General features: G+C 34.8%; 1 protein-coding gene across 7 annotated transcripts in view; it reads left to right on the top strand.

The window, feature by feature from the left end:
- Positions 1–19,438, top strand: part of STRN3 (striatin 3) — a 106,003-nt gene that overhangs the window by 77,910 nt on the left and 8,655 nt on the right. For 6 of the 7 annotated variants that reach the window (XR_009606137.3, XM_060619443.2, XM_060619444.2 and 3 more), the window contains 7 exons: positions 6,562–6,695; positions 8,061–8,236; positions 8,432–8,479; positions 8,777–8,898; positions 12,608–12,775; positions 14,063–14,203; positions 18,435–18,542. Coding sequence is in view for 6 of the 7 variants with exons in the window: in XM_060619443.2 (XP_060475426.1) it covers positions 6,562–6,695; positions 8,061–8,236; positions 8,432–8,479; positions 8,777–8,898; positions 12,608–12,775; positions 14,063–14,203; positions 18,435–18,542 (897 nt within the window). In the remaining variant the exon portion in view is untranslated. Of the gene's footprint in view, positions 1–1,431; positions 1,569–6,561; positions 6,696–8,060; positions 8,237–8,431; positions 8,480–8,776; positions 8,899–12,607; positions 12,776–14,062; positions 14,204–18,434; positions 18,543–19,438 lie in introns of all 7 variants that reach the window. The other variant, XM_060619449.2, reaches the window with a different exon arrangement.

Raw genomic sequence — 19,438 nt, 5'->3', positions numbered from 1 at the left:
TCACAGAGAAAATCCTCATCTAAATCTCCATGGTAATTATCTTAGAAAATTGAGACTATTTGACATATTGCATACCTCCATCCAGGAGTAGAGATACTTTTTAAGAAGTTAGGGATTACTGTTAAGCCAATAAATGTGTAAGATTTCACCAATTTACATTAAGTGTTAATACCTCACTGCGTAGCATTCTGTTAGGGAGGGATACACAGATGAATGATAATTCCTGTAGAGTTACTGATACTCTTTTTAAAAAATTTTTTTAAATGTTTATTCATTTTTGAGAGAGAGTGTGACAGAGATGAGAGAGAAAATGAGCAGGGCAGGGGCAGAGAGAGGGGGAGACACAGAATCTTAAGCAAGCTCCAGGCTCTGAGCTGTCAGCACAGAGCCTGACTTGGGGCTCGAACTTAGCAACTATGAGATCATGACCTGAGCCAAAGTCAGAGTCTTAACTGACTGAGCCGCCCAGGTGCCCTTAGAGTTACTAGTATTTTAATACCCATAGTGAAATTTAATAATTATACAGCTGTCCAGTCCATTAATGTAAATACAGGGTCATGATGTGTGACCTTGGGTTTGCCTGTTTTAATTGTTTTACTTGATATTAACTTATAATATTTTCTTTTGTTTTTCCAAATTATTTTTTTCTGACATTCTTGAAGCTATTTTCTTTCAAAATTATGAGAAACAGTTCTGTCATTTCTGAAGTTCAGAATTAAAAAGATCCCACAGTACTGCAGATGCTTTTGAGTTTTATATATTTTGGCCTGAATTTGCCAGGCTACAGCTGAAATTCTCCTCTTAAATTTACAGCCTATGACAGTGTTGACTTTTCATACTGAGAATCTCAGCTCATGGATAAATTAGGCTTTGCAAATTTGGGAAAATGAAGCAAATTTTTGAGAAAAATTGTGGTTAATTTGTTAATGACACATTTGTGTAAATATGGTAGGAAAATATTCACATAAACACCAGGGAAAGTTAATTGTAGCACTCTTATAAAAATCATGTGTACTTATTTCTTGGTTAACTTTTTAAGATAGTTAAATTGGAAAACAGTCATGTTTTATTCTGTGATTTGTTAAACTTTAATCTTAAATACCAAAATTTCCTTTTGTTTTAAGAGTACCTTCTGTGTCTTTGAGCTTACAGAACTTTGGTTGAGTGACCGAATACTCAGTTTTATACTTAGATATAAAACATAGTGAATATCTGTTTCTCTACAGAAATTGTGAATGTATTAAGTATTTAAATCTTTTTAATATTTCTGGAGGGATGGCTTGGAAAATTGAAGACATTTAATTATTTGAGATTTTTATAACTAGAACTTCTTTCAAAAAGCCTGTTTTGTTAGTAAATTAGTTTTAAAGGCTGCTAGCAAGTCAGGCAGTAGCCAATAAATGAACCTATACTGCTGACATTAATTTATAGGGTCAGCAGGACAAAACTCTATCACAAGATAGCTGATCTGGGAGATAAGCTGCCCCTTATCCCTTCACGAATGATTAGTCAGTCTAGTTCAGCCTCTATTAGAATGACTGATCATGAAGTTGTAAGAGCAAAGGAAGGTACAAAATTTAGCTACCAGGTTTATTTAAATTACAAAAGACATTAATTCCAAAATCACATCTACTTAATATTGTGAAATTTGCTGCTGTTTTAAAATGCTGAAGATCAGCTTATATAATCTTCATAGAAGGTGTTGGGCAAGCTCTTGGTATAATTGTCTTAGGGATTTTGGAATTTTTGGCTTTTATGTCTGCATATTTTATTTTTGTTTTTAATGTTAGATGGAGTTGTTTCTGCCGGTCAATTCAGAGTACTTTCCTGAAATCTAACTTTAGCTTACAGATCTAATAGCACGAACACAGTAGTTTAAAAAAGGAGTTTGGGGCACCTGGGTGGCGCAGTCGGTTGAGCGTCCGACTTCAGCCAGGTCACGATCTCGCGGTCCGTGAGTTCGAGCCCCGCGTCGGGCTCTGGGCTGATGGCTCGGAGCCTGGAGCCTGTTTCCGATTCTGTGTCTCCCTCTCTCTCTGCCCCTCCCCCGTTCATGCTCTGTCTCTCTCTGTCCCAAAAATAAATAAAAAAAAAAAAAAAAACAAAAAAACATTGAAAATAAAAAAGGAGTTTAAATAGTACATATTGGGAAAAAAACTAGTCATTTTGTCATTTTGCTTGAATTTAGCTACTGATAATGTAACTACTGCTTTTTTAGGAGACAACTAAATGCCAAACATTTACTGGGAACTTTATATATATAATTTCTAAAAATATATGGAACAAACGGCCAATTTAATTATTCTAGAAAAAGGTAACAGCATTATTGTTTAACTTGGTACCAAAGATATTCTTACCTAGTAATGAATTTTCTAAAATGTGCCTAAGCTAGAAATGTGTAGGAAATGAAAGTACTGCTTAAGGCATTTTTACCAAAATTGATTATAGCAGAAAATCTATAGATGTATTTGAATCACTTAGAAATCTAGGTCTAGGTAGTTATAATTCTAAGTAATGAGACTGAATTCTTGCCAAAGGTTTATTGTGATATAGGATAATTCAGTATCTGATAATTTGGCCTATAGACTGCATTTCATTGTTGTTTCTGCTTTTGCTGTATAAGGGAGTTTGATGCCCCAGTTAAATGTTTTTGAATACCTCTTTTTTTTTTTTTAAGACTTCTCGAGTAGCACATTTTTCATACAGTTAAATAATTTTGCATTTTTCCTTATAGTCATCTCTGCATGTAATATTTACCATTCATCATAAACTGTAAGAAAATTTAAGGTAGAATAAAGAAAATCTCTAAAATAATAAAACCAAAACAAAATACATTAAAGCATGAAAAATAGCAGTGTATTGATTTTTCCAGATCCAGATTTTTCCAGATCTCTATTTTCCTGTTTTACTTTAAGAGGTGTTTTCTTTTCTTTTTTTATGTTTGTTTATTTTTGAGAGAAAGAGCATGTGCTAGAGCAGGGTAGGGGCAGAGAGAGAGAGGGAGACAGAGGATCCAAAGTGGCTCTGCACTGACAGCAGAGAGCCTGATGCGGGGCTTGAACTCACGAAACCATGAGATAGGACCTGAGCTGGAACCAAGAGTCGGACACAACCTACTGAGCCACCCAGGCACCCCTGTATATGTGTCCTTTTTAAAGGAAAAATTTAGGTCAGTAATCTGACTCTTTCTTATTGGTAGGAGGAGGAGGGGGCCAGTAAGCACAAACCTAATTACACATTTTAAAGGGTAAATTTTTAGAGTTTGTTATTTAAAAAAGTTGCAAATCACCTTGGACTTAGAGCTAAGACGTGACCATTAGAGTTCATAACCTCTTGTTTCAGTGGCAGTCTCCAACTTGATGCTTTCCTGTTGAATTCCATGTCATATTGCAAATATTTATAAAGACAGAATGTTTTCAGCCAGACCATTAAAAAAAAAAAAACAAAACGTAACCAGTCATTGGTAGATTTTCAGGCTTTTTGGTATTTTAAAGTGTATTTATTATTTTGAGAGAAAGAACGTGAGCGAGTGGGTGGGTAGGCACCCAAGCGAGTGTAGGGGCAGAGAGAGAGAGGAGAGAGAGAATCCCAAGCAGGCTCCTCACTGTCAGCACAGAGCCTGCTGCAGGGCTCAGTCCCACAAACCATGAGATCATGACCTGGCCAAAATCGAGATTTGGATGCTAACCAGCTAAGCCACCCAGGCGCCCCTTTATTTTTATTTCTATTTTATTTTTATTTTTTAACGTTTTTATTTATTTTTGAGACAGAGACAGCATGAGCGGGAGAAGGGCAGAGAGAGAGAGAGGGAGACATAGAATCAGAAGCAGGCTACAGGCTCTGAGCTGTCAGCACAGAGCCTGGTGTGGGGCTCGAACTTGTGAACTTGGAGATCATGACCTGAGTTGAAGTTGGACGCTTAACTGACTAAACCACCAGGTGCCCTGCCCCTTTATTTTTAAATGCTTATTTTATTTTAGAGAGCAAGCAGTTTGGGGAGGGGCAAAGAGAGAGGGGGACAGAATCTGAAGTGGGCTCTGCTCTGACAGCAGAGAGCCTGATGTGGAGCTAGACCTGACGAACTCTGAGATCATGACCTGAGCTGAAGTCAGATGCTTAACCGAATGACTTAATAGTGATCGTTCTAAATAAAGATTTAAAATATACAGTGACACCACTGACGTAAATGGGATCAATTATTGGGCTGTGATCTTTAGGTTTGATAAAACTGAAGAAAGGAAGAGTTTTTTTTGATATATGAGCTACTGGTTTCCTTGGTCCGTTGTGTCCATACAAAGGAGAATTAGTTCTAGAAGTATGAAAAGAACCTTGTTGTAAGATCCCATTGTGTAGACCTTAAGATTTCAAAAAAAGGAAATGCAATAATAAATAATACTAGTATTCTTAAGTTGCTTGATGAAATCTCTTAGGTTATCTGAGTATTTACTGTGATTACTGTATGCCCCAGTGATGGGTCGTTATGGAAAGTAGTAATACAGCTTAAAATAATTCTTTCAGGGGCACCTGGGGAGCTCAGGTGGTTAAATGTCCATCTTTAGCTCAGGTCATGATCTCGCAGTTCATGGGTTCAAGCCCTGCATTGGGCTCTGTGCTGACAGCTTGGAGCCTGGAACCTGCTTCAGATTTTGTGTCTCCCTCTCTCTTTGTCCCTCCCCACTCACGCTCTGTCTTTCTCAAAAATAAACATTAAAAAAAATTTTTTTTAGTACTTCTTTTAGATAGATACATATGTAATGCTGAATGAACAATATAGCTTGCTGTATGTAAGTAAATATATGTATATAGAGAGAGATGGAGAAATGTAGTAATGTGTTTAATTAGAAATGGTTAAAAGTAGTTAATACTGCCCAGGCACTTCCTTTTACATGCCCCTAAATTTGTCAAAAGCTAATCAGCAATGTCTCTGCAAAAAGACTATATGTAATAATGCAAAATAATTTGTTACTATGTTAAAAATGATTTACTGGGCTTTTATTCAAGATTTGTGTTAATGAGTGTGTAATTGTGAGTGGGAGGAATTGTGGCATTTTGTTCTAACTTGTCTTACAAACAAATTATGAGATTAAAAGAAAAATATGCCCTTAAACAGGCTAAACATGCTTTGAGAAAATATTGTCTAATGAAAACATAATTTATTTTATAGTTCATTGCAGCTTCTGATATTACCAATAATTGCATACTAGGTATTGGTAGGAAGGATCAGTACTATAATCAATAAGCATAATCATTGCAAGATTAAATACTACTAGCATACCTGTGTATATTTTCTGTCAGATTCACTCTAGATTGGTTGCTCACTCACAGCTTCATTTTAGTATTGTCATCATTTAGGACCCTATTTGAGTCAAACTGTATAGTTTACTTTGATATTTTAGCTTGATTTGAGAAATACTAAAATAAGACATTCTAAATAGAGATGAATTTTATTTTTGCAGTAGTGTATATTTAGGAGAAGTTGACTTGTATCTTACAATTATTTTCTGTAGTATTGGTGATGACCGACAAATTTCATTACACCTGTGATGCTTGTAGTGTATTAAGTTGATATCATCATTTTTCATAGGAACTTTTCAGAATTAATAATTAGCTTGAGTTTTTATATGATGTTTCTCTTTTGAATTTTATCATGAATTTTAAATGTGTTTTGATATGTTGAGTTGTTTTGTATTACAATGACATGTACTTTTCCTCCTCTTGCATTTTCAGATTAAAATTTTGCTTTCAAAGCATGTATGAAATAATGAGAATTATTGCTTATACTGTAACTGTTGGAGCAAAATATTTATAAAATAGTATAGTTATTCTGATTATGGCAGTTTGATTTTAATTGATCAAAGTAACAAATTTAAAGTTCTATAGTTAATATAGAGTAGTTGTTTTTAGAAGTATGGTAAATAAAAGGAAAGTTAAAATAAAAAATTATAGTCAAAGCTTGAAAACTGGAAGGCATTCTGAACATCACATGGATTAACCTTTTATGGAAAGGAAGCTGACATTGTTGGTTGTAGAACTGCCCTTTTCCTAGAACATTGCTGTTCCTGGAGTAATCTGAGCAATGTAAGGCTTCATTTCGATAAACTTACAAACTCGATTGCAGACTAGAAACCATTTACATTTGAATGCTTACATTAATTTTTATCAGGGACTAGAATACCTAGCACTTCTAAGCAAATATGATCCAAAGCAAAAGGACTTAACAAGCTGTAACATTTAAAAAATAGTATAGTTATAATTGTACAAAAGTGAAAAGTGATTTAAATAGACAAAGCCTTTGTGCCCCCACGTCCCGTCCTGGAATAATATATCTAGTGCATATTTGATTTGTGGAAGATTATGTTGCAGTTTATAAATATGCAAATAAACATTTGTTTATTACTACTCAGTAATAGGATTTTTTGAGTGGAAGAAATAGGAGGGAAGTGGGAAAATAAAAATTAATTATATTAATATTGTAACTGTTAAGTGCTTACATTTCCCCCACAATATTGTCTTGTACTGTATGATTTTTCAGCATTTAAGAAGCGGTTTTGTTCTTTATAGCTGAACCAATAACGTTTCCATCTGGAGGAGGCAAGTCATTTATTATGGGTTCTGATGATGTTTTGTTAAGTGTACTGGGCCTTGGAGACCTTGCAGACTTGACGGTAACAAATGATGCAGACTATAGTTATGATGTAAGTGCAGTTTTATTTTTAATTTTTTAATGATTTAATAGAAGGCTCCTTATTTTTTTTGGAAACACTTATAAAACAGAATTAATGTCAAGGTGCATGGAAAAGATAAGTTTAAGTGTGTCAGTATGTTGATTTGAAGTGACGTAGTTTTTCTTTTGTAACTACTTGCCTTGTGGTGTTTAAATTTTTCTTAGGTATTGTGGTGGATTAGCTAGAAGTTTGGGGTGATTGATTACCTTATAATATTGGTTGATAAGTATCTATCTTGAGTAGTCAACTCTCAATTATCTACTCAAATTAAGCCATATTATGGTGTTAACAAGAGAAAAATAGGTAACCTGAATCACTTGCCTTCAGGATACTTCTTAAAAATTATGTTTTATTTTTAAACTTTTATTTTTTTAAGGATAATGTTAAAGTTAGCTTGCCATTTCCTGAACACTTACTTAGTCCTTCATTTGAGGGATGGGGAAAGGATGGAGATTGGATGGGAAGGATAGTGTTTAGAGGTGAAACTAGTCTTGAACTAAATTTTTTATAGACAATAAACACTCAATTGAGAGTTAACTATACTTGTTTAGATTTTGTATGAATGAATTTGCAGTTTTTCAGCAAATTAAATTTTTCCCTTTTATAACAAACTCCTTTTTTCTACATGTTATACTTATGTTTTACCTATATTAGCATGCTTTTAGAGACATCAGCCTTGGTGGGCTGGATTATTATTCTCATTTATATTTTCAAAGTATATAAGCAACTAAATTCTAGTAAACTTTTGACTACTTTAGAAGTGGTTTCACAGCCTATCTTTACAGATGGAGAAATGAAGGTAAAATGATTAACCTCGTACCAATATCAACAATGATAATAAAGATAAGATGACAATATTCTTTAAGTGTCTTTAGTTCAGACTTTTGGAAAGTATCTTAATCTGCTGCCTTTAAAATTTTCACATGCTAATTTTCCAAATGACAACTGTATTATTAATACTGTTCTCTTGGATTTTTGGTAGTAATTTATATAATTTTTATTGTTTCCATGTAAAACATTGCAGCATGGTAATTTTTTTGTTCTCATCTCACATTTAATAGGACCTTTGGGTTTAGCCTGATGATTAGGTAAAACAGATTAAGAAACTCTTCATTTGATATAGGTATTTGAAAGCTAATTGAAGTTATTCTTCTTAGTATCATTTGTTAAATGATAAAGATTGGTTATCAAGTTTTTAAGGTACATTAAATTTCCACTGGACATTTTATCAAAGCAGTTTAATATGTATATTTTAAACACGCCAAAACACACGAAACTCCACATGCCTATGAATTTACTACTTTTACCACTTAATATTGGACTCTTTCTTTGTAGTTGCCTGCCAATAAAGATGCCTTTCGAAAGACATGGAATCCCAAGTATACACTACGTAGCCATTTCGATGGAGTACGGGCATTAGCTTTTCATCCTGTAGAACCTGTGCTGGTTACTGCCTCTGAGGACCATACTCTGAAACTTTGGAACTTGCAAAAAACAGTTCCTGCCAAAAAGCAAGTATTTTCATATTAGCCTGTCTTTTTTTTTTTTTTCTTCCAAATTTGCTAGTAATTATAAGCAATTATTCTTCTTTGTCATCCTATTTATGCATTCATTTGATCTTACCTAATGATTCCTGAATGTCAGCCAGTGATTTGAAGTTATTTAATTACCTTCTCCTCCCCCACCCTTGTGTTCTCCTCTTTTAGGAGTGCCTCTTTAGATGTAGAGCCTATCTACACATTTAGGGCCCACATGTAAGTTTTATTGAATTTGTATTTAAATTAACAGCCATAGTTATTGTTCACTATTTTTTATCAATCTTCAAACCTTGTAATTTTCTCATAATGTTTGCTTTTTATTAGAAAATATATTAGTTGGGTAATATTTTGATTAATAATTGTATTAGTGAGAATATAATCAGTACTATTCAAGTTTACACGTTTATTTTTAACAGTTTTTAGATATCATGTAAATTTAGAGGTTGGGGGAGTATGGATTTGAGTTTCTTCTTAGGCTTCATAAGTAATTTTTTCCTTCTTTTCCTATAATAGTGGTCCTGTTCTATCACTAGCTATTAGTTCTAATGGAGAACAGTGTTTTAGTGGTGGTATAGATGCAACCATCCAGTGGTGGAATATGCCTAGCCCTAACGTGGATCCATATGATACATATGGTAAGTAAAAGACTTGAAACATTTTTTAAGTGAATGGAGCTGACAAAATATTATTATAAGGTTGTTTAAACATGTATCGGTCTCCTCTTTTAGCTTTCATTTAATTTGCTTTGTTAAAGAGAAAAATTAAGAAATATTGTGCCACGGAATATTTAAGCCTGTGAATTGGTACTTTATTGTGTCTGAAAATAAAAAACTATGTTTTTTAAAACGTCAGTTTTAGTACTAGCTAACAAAAAGGAAGAGAATAAAATTTAATAAAAAGAATAATATATTAAACTATTTTAATCTATTAAAAAATAGTTTATGTAGTTCAAAACTATTGGCAGAAGACAATAGAAACTAATAGGCACATTCGTTGTGTAAATCAGGACAATTTTTTAGAGGACAAAAAATTTCTTAATTAAAAAAAAACCTTTTACTCATAAATGTCACTTTAGAATATGTCCCACAGAAATACCTGTATATGTATTCAAATATATTTATAAGGGCAGTGTTTGCAATTACAAAAAAAATAAAATTAAATGAATATTTATTAGTTTGAGAATGGCTAAATAAACAATGGTCTACTTAATGTTTGGTTCATTCAAAAAGAATTCAAGAGCTCCTTGGTCTTTTTATTTAACATACACTTGGTGCCTTAATTTGCCAAGTAGAGTGTTAAGTACTATATCAAGAAATAAGAATTAGTCCAATGGAAAAGACAGACATTAAGTAAATAAATAAGGGGGTGGAGTCTGTGGTTAAAAATTATGGTAAGTGGTATGAAGATACAGTACTATGAAAGAGTGACAGAATCTTGAGATGTAGTCCAAAATAGTGACATTTAAGCCAAGGAGAATAGCTTAGGGGTGGGAGAAGTGGAGAAAAGAATACTAATGTAAAGTTCTAATGTAATGCTCTAGTAGAGTAGGTGAGAGATGATGTTTCCAAGATCATAGTGGCGATAAACCAGTTGGTAGCAAAGCAGTTGGTGAAAAATGAATTTATGATATATTGGGGAGGTAAGGTAGAATAAGCAGAATCTACTGAAAAATTGGATTGAGTAGAGAAATTGATGGATAAGTGATTCTTGATTTTGTTACTTTTTAAAACAGCTTTATTGACATTCACATATGATAAAATTCACCCTTGTTAAGTATACAGTTCAGTGGTTTTTACTATATTCACAGGGTTATGCGGCCATTACCACTATCTAATTCAGAACATTTTTACCACCACTCTGTATTTTTTGACATGAGCAATTGAGTATATAATGGTAACATATTGAAATGGGGGCGGAACAGTTGTAAGAAGATTAAAGATGGTGAGTTCGGTTTTTAGGCATGTTAAGAAATGGCATATCAAGTAATTATTATCAAGATATTAATACAGGGAGAGCATGTTGTGTAGGGCATGAAGAGAAGGCAAAGTCCTGAGCAACTCTGACATTGGGAGAGTGACTACAGCAAGAGAACCAACAAAGGAAACTGAGGAAGGAAGAGGTGCAGGACAATGGGATCTTGGAAGCATACCAAAAGAAAAAGCCATTTTGAGAAGAAGGAAGCATGCTGCACTTTGAAATGTTGCTGAGAAGTATAATAATAAGAGGATAGAAAAGTTCCTTTTTGTAAGTGTCAAATAGGTCACCCAGGTTTTAGCTGGCTGGAGGTTGGATACTGGGATTAAGACCAAAAGGTAAAGGGACCTCTGGGCAACTTTTCAGGGCACACTCTGAATGAAAAGCAGTGTGATGAGAGTAACAAAGAAATCTTCAAAGAAAGAAAAATTTTTTAAACTTGCTAGAAGAGAATTCATCATTGGTGATTTTAGCAAGGATTGTTTTGGTGTAGTGATGGTATCAGAAACCAGATTAGACTGATTGAGAAAGTGAATGAGAGATAAAAAGCATAATTATTTAATATGCCTTTCGTGTTGGTCTCTTGGAATGGTGATGTAAGGTTAAGGTTTTTCTTTAAGTCAGGAGATTCTGGAGCATATTTGTTTGCTGTGGTAATGATCCCAAGGAGAAGGAGAATTATTGTATAGTAGGGAAACTGTCATCATGAAAGCAACTTAGTGAGTTGAATGGAATCCAGAATATACGTGATAGAATTAGCCTTTGATAAGAAGGAGAACAATTCCTGGGGTGCCTGGGTGGCTCAATCCAACTTCAGTTTAGGTCATAATCTCACAATTCCTGAGTGCGCTGACAGCAGAGAGCCCACTTTGGATCCTCTGTCACCCTGTCTCTCTTCCCCCTCCCTTCTCTCTTTCTCATTCAAAAATAAACAAACATTTTTTTTAAAAAAAGGAAAATTCCTTACTTCCTATATGGAAGCAAGGAGAAGATGGCTTTAGACACTAGTAGATTGGGTGGTGGAAAGATGGGGGAGAGGTTCTTCAGTGTTCTATTTTCTCAGTGAAGTAGATAATCATTCATGAGGAAGGGAGGTTGGGAACTATGAGAATTCTGGAGATAATAAGAAATAGCTGTGGAGGGGTTCCTGAGTGGCTCAGTCAGTTAAGCATCTGACTTTTGGGTTTGGCTCAGGTCATGATCTCATGGTTCATGGGTTTGAGCCCCTCATCCAGCTCTGTGCTGACAGTGCGCAGCCTGCTTAGGATTCTCTCTCGCCCTCTGTCTGCAGATAGGAAATGTCTCCCCTGTTTGTGCTCTCGCTCTCTCTCTCAAAATAAACATTAAAAAAAATTTTTTTTAAATAGCCGTGGAAAGTGGAAGTTTACTAGAGATTCAGGATTGTAGGACAGATTGTGTACAGTGTTATTTTCAGCTACCATGTCCATCAAATGATGATAAAATGTAGTTATGTCCATACCGTGGATATTACTCAGCATTAAGAAGAAAGTACTGACATGTTACAGCATGAATGAACCTTAGGAACATTATGCTAAGTGTAAGAAGCCAGTCACAAAAGGCTGTTTGTATGAAATGTCCATAATAAACAAACTTCTAGAAACAAAGTAGATTAGTGGTTACATAGGGCTGTGGAAAAGCAGGGAGAATTGGGATGGGGAAGGCGTGGCTAATGAGTGATGAAAGTGTCCTAAAATTGAGGTGCTGATGATTGAATAACTCTGTGAAGATACTAAAAACCACTGAATTGTACACTTTAAATTGGTGAATTATATGGTATGGGAATTATATCTCATTAAAGCTGTTTGTTAAAAAGTGTATGTTCTTCATAAGCTAGAGTATATTATGCTAAGCGAAATAAGTCAGAAAGATAAATACCATATGATTTCACCATGTGGAATTTAAGAAACAAAACAGATGAACATAGCGGGAGGGGGGCGGGGAAAGAAAAGAAAACAAATCTGAAAATAGACTCTTAACTGTAGAGAACAAATAGGGTTGATGGAGGGCAGGTAGACGTTAAGGAGGGCCCTTGTTCTGCTCCTGAAACTAATATTACACTGTATGTTAACTAAGTAGAATTTAAATAAAAACTTAAAATTAAATAAAATTAAACTCAAGACAAAATAAAAGCATAGAAAATTGCAAAAATACAGGAGAGTATTGTGGGGGAGATAAAAATAACCCATAATTCCACAACTTAGTGATGACCATTGTGTACACTTTGGTTATCTTCTTAGGGCCATTATATGTAGTCTTTTATACATAATTATATGGTAAGTTATCTTTATCCAAAACATTTCTTTCCAACTGTTTTAAGCTAATTTTTGTTTGTTTGTTGTTTCTTCCCAGAGCCAAATGTTCTAGCTGGCACTTTAGTTGCACATACAGATGCTGTCTGGGGTCTTGCTTATAGTGGCATAAAAAATCAATTACTGTCTTGTTCAGCAGATGGCACTGTTAGGTTATGGAATCCACAAGAAAAATTGCCATGTATTTGCACTTACAATGGAGACAAGGGTGAGTATATTTTGCCCTATAAAAAAGTTATCTTTTTAATAATTTGGAAAGATACAAACAACAAAGCAATTGATTTACTATTTCTTTGCTACTCCAAGAGATGTATTGAAAGAATTTTATAAAGCTTGTGATACTCTTTTTACTCCTAGTCATTTCTTATAAACAAGAAAGGTGCTTTACAAGTACATCCTATAGCTTGGTGCCTTTTGACCTTTTCAGGACATATCCTATTTAAAAAATAAAACTCTTTGTAATAGTGCAGTAGACAAATGAGGCCGCTTATAGGAACAACTTGAAACCCTCCACCAATTCCAGGTGGCTGCCCACAAAGACTAAAGGGATCCCAGTCTTAAGCATAGCTGATACCAAAGCACATTGGTTGAGAAGTCTAATAATCATTGAAATAGTAACCTTAAGTGGGAAGTACAAACTGAGTTAGTTACTTGTACAGTTTCAAATATTTTCCTGTCAATAAAGCTTTAGGCAATTTGCTTTGTGATAACGTTTATTTATGTACATATGTTTATGTATTAGCATTACTCATATTTGAGTCACTTTAAAGTTATTTTTAAAAATCAGACCTTTAAAACTATGTTGTATTTTAGATGAATCATATATGCTTAATTTTGTTAAGTCTCTTCAATACATTAGTGATTCTACTAATTTTTCAATTACCCAAGCTTTTGAGGTAAAAATTGATTTAGATATTTGTTTCTTACTTCATCTGGGTAATTAATTGCTTGACTCTGGATTTCACCTAATTGTGCATTAATCTGGCCCATTGACTTCAATAAAGAGAGAAATTGCTGCTCTGGACATGGCAGGATAGTAACGCATTGGCAGATTCCAGACTCTAAGCTTTATGTTCACAGATCCAAAAATTCAATCTGTATGAGCTACATGATGAGGCTTATAGGTCTCAAACAGGTGTATTCTCCCACAACAGTGATGTGAGAATGCTAATTTATCATTTTACGGTAAAAAATAATGTTGGCAAGTCGGCCAGCAGACTCACCTTGGATTTTTTTTCTTTCTTAGCAGAAAATGCATAAGAGAATTAACTTCTGCACATATCTCCTCTTAACTTTTGAGCCCTCTGTTTTTCTTATGATGTTAAACAGAAAATTATAACAACTTAAAATAATTAAGGGAAAATTACCTGTTGTATCTCACTATCCTAATAAAATCACTCTCGTTTTCATTATTAACATTATTTCAAAAATACTTGAGAAAAGCAGGGATTTCTAAATTGTTTTTACTTTGTGTCTCTTTGGGGATCCTTTTCAGAGCATGGAATCCCTACATCAGTTGACTTTATAGGCTGTGATCCAGCTCATATGGTGACCTCTTTCAACACTGGTAGTACAGTAATTTATGATTTAGAAACATCACAATCATTGGTGATGCTATCCTCACAGATAGATTCTGGTAAGTTTTCATAAGTTTCTTTGAAACCTTACAAGATTATTAAATAATAACAATAATCTTTTAATTTTCACATTTTGACTGTTTGAATTTATGATGAAAAAATAGTTTTAATGCATTGTAGTTGTACTCATTTACATTGTTTTCTGCTGTTTTCTCAAATTATGCTTAAAAGCTTAGAGAGTATAGGGGACAGAGAGTAGAGCAACACAAATGCAAAAGGGGAGTTTATTTGTTTTATTTTATTTTATTTTATTTTATTAAGTTTATCTTATTTTATTTTATTTAAGTTTATTTATTTATTTTGAGAGAGAGAGCACAAGTGGAGGAACAGAGAGAGGGGGATACAGAGAGAATCCCAAGCAGACTCCTCACCATCATCATAGAGCCCGATGTGGGGCTCAAGCTCATGAACTGTGAGATCGTGACCCGAGTCGAAATCAAGAGTTAGATGCTTAACCGACTGAGCCACCCAGGCGCCCCGAGGGAAATAATTTTAAAAAAAATTTTTTTTTAATTTTTTTTTTTTTTAACGTTTATTTATTTTTGAGACAGAGACAGAGCATGAACGGGGGAGGAGCAGAGAGAGAGGGAGACACAGAATTGGAAGCAGGCTCCAGGCTCTGAGCCATCAGCCCAGAGCCTGACGCGGGGCTCGAACTCACGGACCGTGAGATCGTGACCTGAGCTGAAGTCGGACGCTTAACCGACTGAGCCACCCAGGCGCCCCTAAAATTTTTAATGGAAATACATATAAAAGTAGAGAATATAAGCCTGAGGAATTCATTATCCAGCTCCAGTAATTACATCTGAATGGCCATTGTTTAGAAAGTGGTATGTGTTTTTCAGTTTATTTAAATAGGGATCCAGATAAGGCCTATGCATTGTAATTGGTTGATAAGTCTCAGGTTTCTTCCTATCTGTAGGTTCTCTGTCCATCTCTTTTATTTCCTTTGGGTTTTTTAATTGAAGAAATTGGATAGTTTGTCCTATAGAATCTCCACAGTGTGAATTTTGCTGTTTGCATCCTTGTGGTATCATTTAAGGTGCTTTCTCTTTTCATTTCATTTCTGTAAATAGTTTATACATCTAGAAGCTTATTCAAACTCAGGTTTAATGTTTTGATTTGTCTTCATTTTAAAGTTTTTAAAGGTTCTTGGCAAGACTATTTCATAGTAATTTGTGAACTTTTATTGGAAGTAAATATTGTCTGGTTGTTTATATTTTTCTTACGTTTTCAATCTTGATTATTGCATAGGTCCATAATTCTCTTGAAAAATGATTTTCTAATACTTTCATTTCTTTTCCACTTATTAGCTAGAATCTGTCTATAAAAGGGAACACCCCTTATCAGTAATTTGGTTACCCTGGAGTTAGTGATTATAAGTGAAGGGGAAGGTCAGTTGTTGATCCCCCCACCTTTATCAGTTTTCAAAATAATGAAGTGGTTTCCTAGCATCACCTAAAGGTGACCATTGAGGGATGCCTGGGTGGCTCAGTTGGTTTAGCATCCAACTCTTGATTTCGGTCCAGGTCATGATCTCGTGGTTCGTAAATTCGAGCCCACATACGGCTCTGTGCTGACAGTGCAGAATCTGCTTGGGATTCTCTCTGCCTTTCCTCTGCTTGTGCTCTCTCTCTCCCTCAAAATAAATAAACTTTAAAAAAAAAAAAAAAGGTGTCCATTGAGTCTCTTGGGGTGGTGTTTGTTTTTATTACCATCGTAATCTCTGATCTCAGATATAAATTATCTGATGTGTTTTAATCTACTGCAAGTTATTTTTATCACTCCTCAGATTATTTCATCTTTGGCCAGTGGGAGCTTATTCACTTTGGCTCTTGAGTCATTTTGACCTGAATCTGCTAGTCATTTATAGCTTTCTCACTTTCTGATGTAGCAAGATGTTTAGGTCCATCTTGTTCATTTTGTGCCTCAGACTGAAATTACCCATTTCTCTAAGGAGTCATAGTTTCTTTTATTGGAAAATGGCATTTAGAGACCACAATATAGGTGCAAGGCTATTGGATTGGTTCTCATGGCTTTTGTAGCTCTTGAGTTGCTCATTGTTTTAGGCTTTTTCAGTGAACAGAGCTACAAATGCACTTTTAAGAAAGAAAAACACTGATAGACTTCATACTAATGCTTCCTATTCAAATACTTCCTGTTCAAATTTAGATTTATCTCATTGTGGGGCATCTGGGTGGCTCACTTGGTTGAGCGGCCGACTTCGGCTCAGGTCATGATCTCAGAGTTCCTGAGTTCGAGCCCCACTTCAGGCTCCCTGCTGTCAGCCCAGAGCCCACTTCAGATCCTCTGTCCTCCTCTCTCTGCCCCTACCCCGCTCCCACACACTCTTAAAAATGAATTAATATTTCATTAAAAAAAGATTAGATTTATGTCATTGCTTTTTACCTCATTTTATTTATTTATTTACTTATTTATTTTTAAAGTTTGTTTTGAGAGAGAATACAAGTGAGAGGGGCAGAGGGAGAGGGAGGGAGAGAATCCCAAGCACTAATAGCACAGAGCCCAACGCTGCTCTCAGTCTCATGAACCATGACATCATGATCTGAGCTGAAATCAAGACTTGGACACCTAACCAACTAAGGCACCCAGGTGCCCCTTACCTCATTTTATTCATGCTAAACTCTTGGTTCTCAGCAAAATCATTGTAATCTCGTTTGATTCATTCCACAGTACAAATACAGTCATCTCAGAATAATAAAACCAGTACCACCACCAATAGTAGTTTTGTATTCATGGTATATTCCACTAGGGACAGACAGGCTAATTACTGTGCTTTAAAGTTACTTGAAATGGTTCTTTTTTTGTGTGTTCATATTCCAATTGGATATACAGTTACATTCTTTTTTTTTTTTTTTTTTAATGTTTATTTATGAGGGAGAGAGAGAGTGCGAGCAGGGGAGGGGGAAAGAGAGGAAGGTACAGAATCTGAAGCAGGCTCCAGGCTCCAAGCTGTCAGCACAGAGCCCAATACAGGGCTTGAACCCACAAACCGTGAGATCATGATCTAAGCCAAAGTTGGACACTTAACTGACTGAGCCACCCAGGTGCCCCTACAGTTACATTCTTTTAAGTTAACTTGTGTTTTTTGTGAGTGCTTTAAAAAATAATCACTTTATTATTATTTAAACCATTTAAATGGTTTCATGGTCAAATCTCCACATTATGCTCAGAGAAGTCTTTTCATCTCTATTCCCTTTCTCCCTCTTAGGTAATGTATCTTAAGTTCAGTTAAGAGTTCTTATATATATATGTGGAATGACTGATTTAGTTTAAATCTAATAATGTTGATATTTTCCCATTAGTTTTTATTTTAACATTTATTTATTATGAGAGAGAATCCCAAGTAGGCTCCATGCTGTCAGCACAGAGCTCAACATGGGGCGTGATCTCACAAACCGTAAGATCATGACCTGAGTCAAAATCACAAGTCCAATGTTTAACCTAACTGAACCACCCACACGCCCCTCTGAATTTTGATCCTTCTCTATCTAATTTAGTAAAACCTTTAAGAGTTTGGTTACAAAGAAAGGTATCCCTAAGAACATTGATTCCTGTTCTTGTGGTGTTTTTTGTTTTTTGTTTTGTTTTGTTTTGTTTTTTTGTTTTTGGTGAATGTGGGTAGGATGGGCATTGTTCCTTGCAAACATCTAATTATTACCTACACATTTTTTCATTAAATGCTTATAATTCATTTATGGGCTGTTTATTTAAAGTACTAATTACTGTGAGTCTTTTAAGATTCTAAATCATTTAGTGGTGCCTGAGTAGCTCAGTCGGTTGAGCATCCAACTCTTGATTTCAGCTCAGGTCATGATCTCATGGTTCATGGGATCAAGCCCTGCATCAGGCTCCCTGCTGACAGCGTGGTGCTTGCTTGGGATTTCCTGTGTTTGTACCCCACTTGCTCTCTCTCTTTCAAACAAATAAAAGATTCTAAATTATCTGTACTGACAATCTGCATTAAACTACTTCTAACTTTTCCTAAACTCAGAGTTAGTACTATCCATATTATAGGACATGATAGCTTAAACATGTATTTTTAAAGAAACTTTATCTCTCTACGGCTCTGGTTTTCTCAGATTTTTATTTTATACAAATGCTTTAATTTCTAAATGATTCTTATTTTTTGGTAAGAATAAAAAAACCATCATCCAGTTTTTAATTGAAGGTTTGAATTTTACTGCATTATCTTCCTTTATTTTTCAGGTTTACAATCCAATAATCACATTAACAGAGTAGTAAGTCATCCCACACTTCCTGTTACAATAACTGCTCATGAAGATAGACACATCAAATTTTTTGATAATAAAACGGGTAAGTAGATTGTCTTTTTTTCTTTTTAGTCTTATTAATAATACTGTAAATTTGACATGATCAAAAATGCTATTTTGGTGGGGGTGCCTGGGTGGCTCAGTCCATCAAGTGTCTGATTCTTGATCTCAGCTCAGGTCTTGATCTCAGAGTGGTGAGATCAAGCCCCACATTGGGCTCTGCACTGAGCACAAAGGCTAGTGGTTTTTTTTTTTTTGTTTTTTTGTTTTTGTTGTATTTTTTTAAAGGCTGTTCTTTTATGTAAGACATGGACTTTTTGCCTTCAAGATTGCTAAGTTAAGCCATTTTAACTAAGATTTTTGTTTTACTTACATGTCAAGTTCTGTTCTTAAGCATATATAATACCTTGCCTATCTATTAACGATTTTTTCATGTCATGTTAAATATAAACTCATCCATTTGAATTTTTTTCTTCATATTCTGTTGGGCATTAGTATAGCAGAAGAGGTCTCTTTCTGGTGTTTGACATTTCAAATATGCTGTTAGAATTATTTCTCAGCTGAAATGATAAAATAGTGGAAATGGTTTATGCCATTTTCCCTCCATTTCTTGTAAGGAAACTTACCAATTATATAGAAGTCAAAATAAATTTTAATTTTGCCATAGACCTGTTTCATCTGTCATTAGAATACCACATAAGTTACTGTTTGTGCTCAGCTAGAGAAGCTTCTTTGAGAAGTTAAAATGGGTATTGAAGGATTTCCAAGTAAAAAAACTTACATGTTAATTGCAACCCTACTGCAGGGCAATAGATTAAGCAAGACAGCAAATCAGAACTACACATTCTCTTTGAAGTTTATAGAGAACATGGTTGGGGCGCCTGGGTGGCTCAGTTGGTTAAGCGGCCGACTTCGGCTCAGGTCATGATCTCACGGTCC

This window comes from Panthera onca, chromosome B3 (genome assembly GCF_046562875.1).
Source record: "Panthera onca isolate mPanOnc1 chromosome B3, mPanOnc1 haplotype 2, whole genome shotgun sequence".
NCBI classification, from domain to species: domain Eukaryota; kingdom Metazoa; phylum Chordata; class Mammalia; order Carnivora; family Felidae; genus Panthera; species Panthera onca.
The sequence above is the reverse complement of the archived record's forward strand: the minus strand, read 5'-3'. Positions and strand labels throughout refer to the sequence as shown.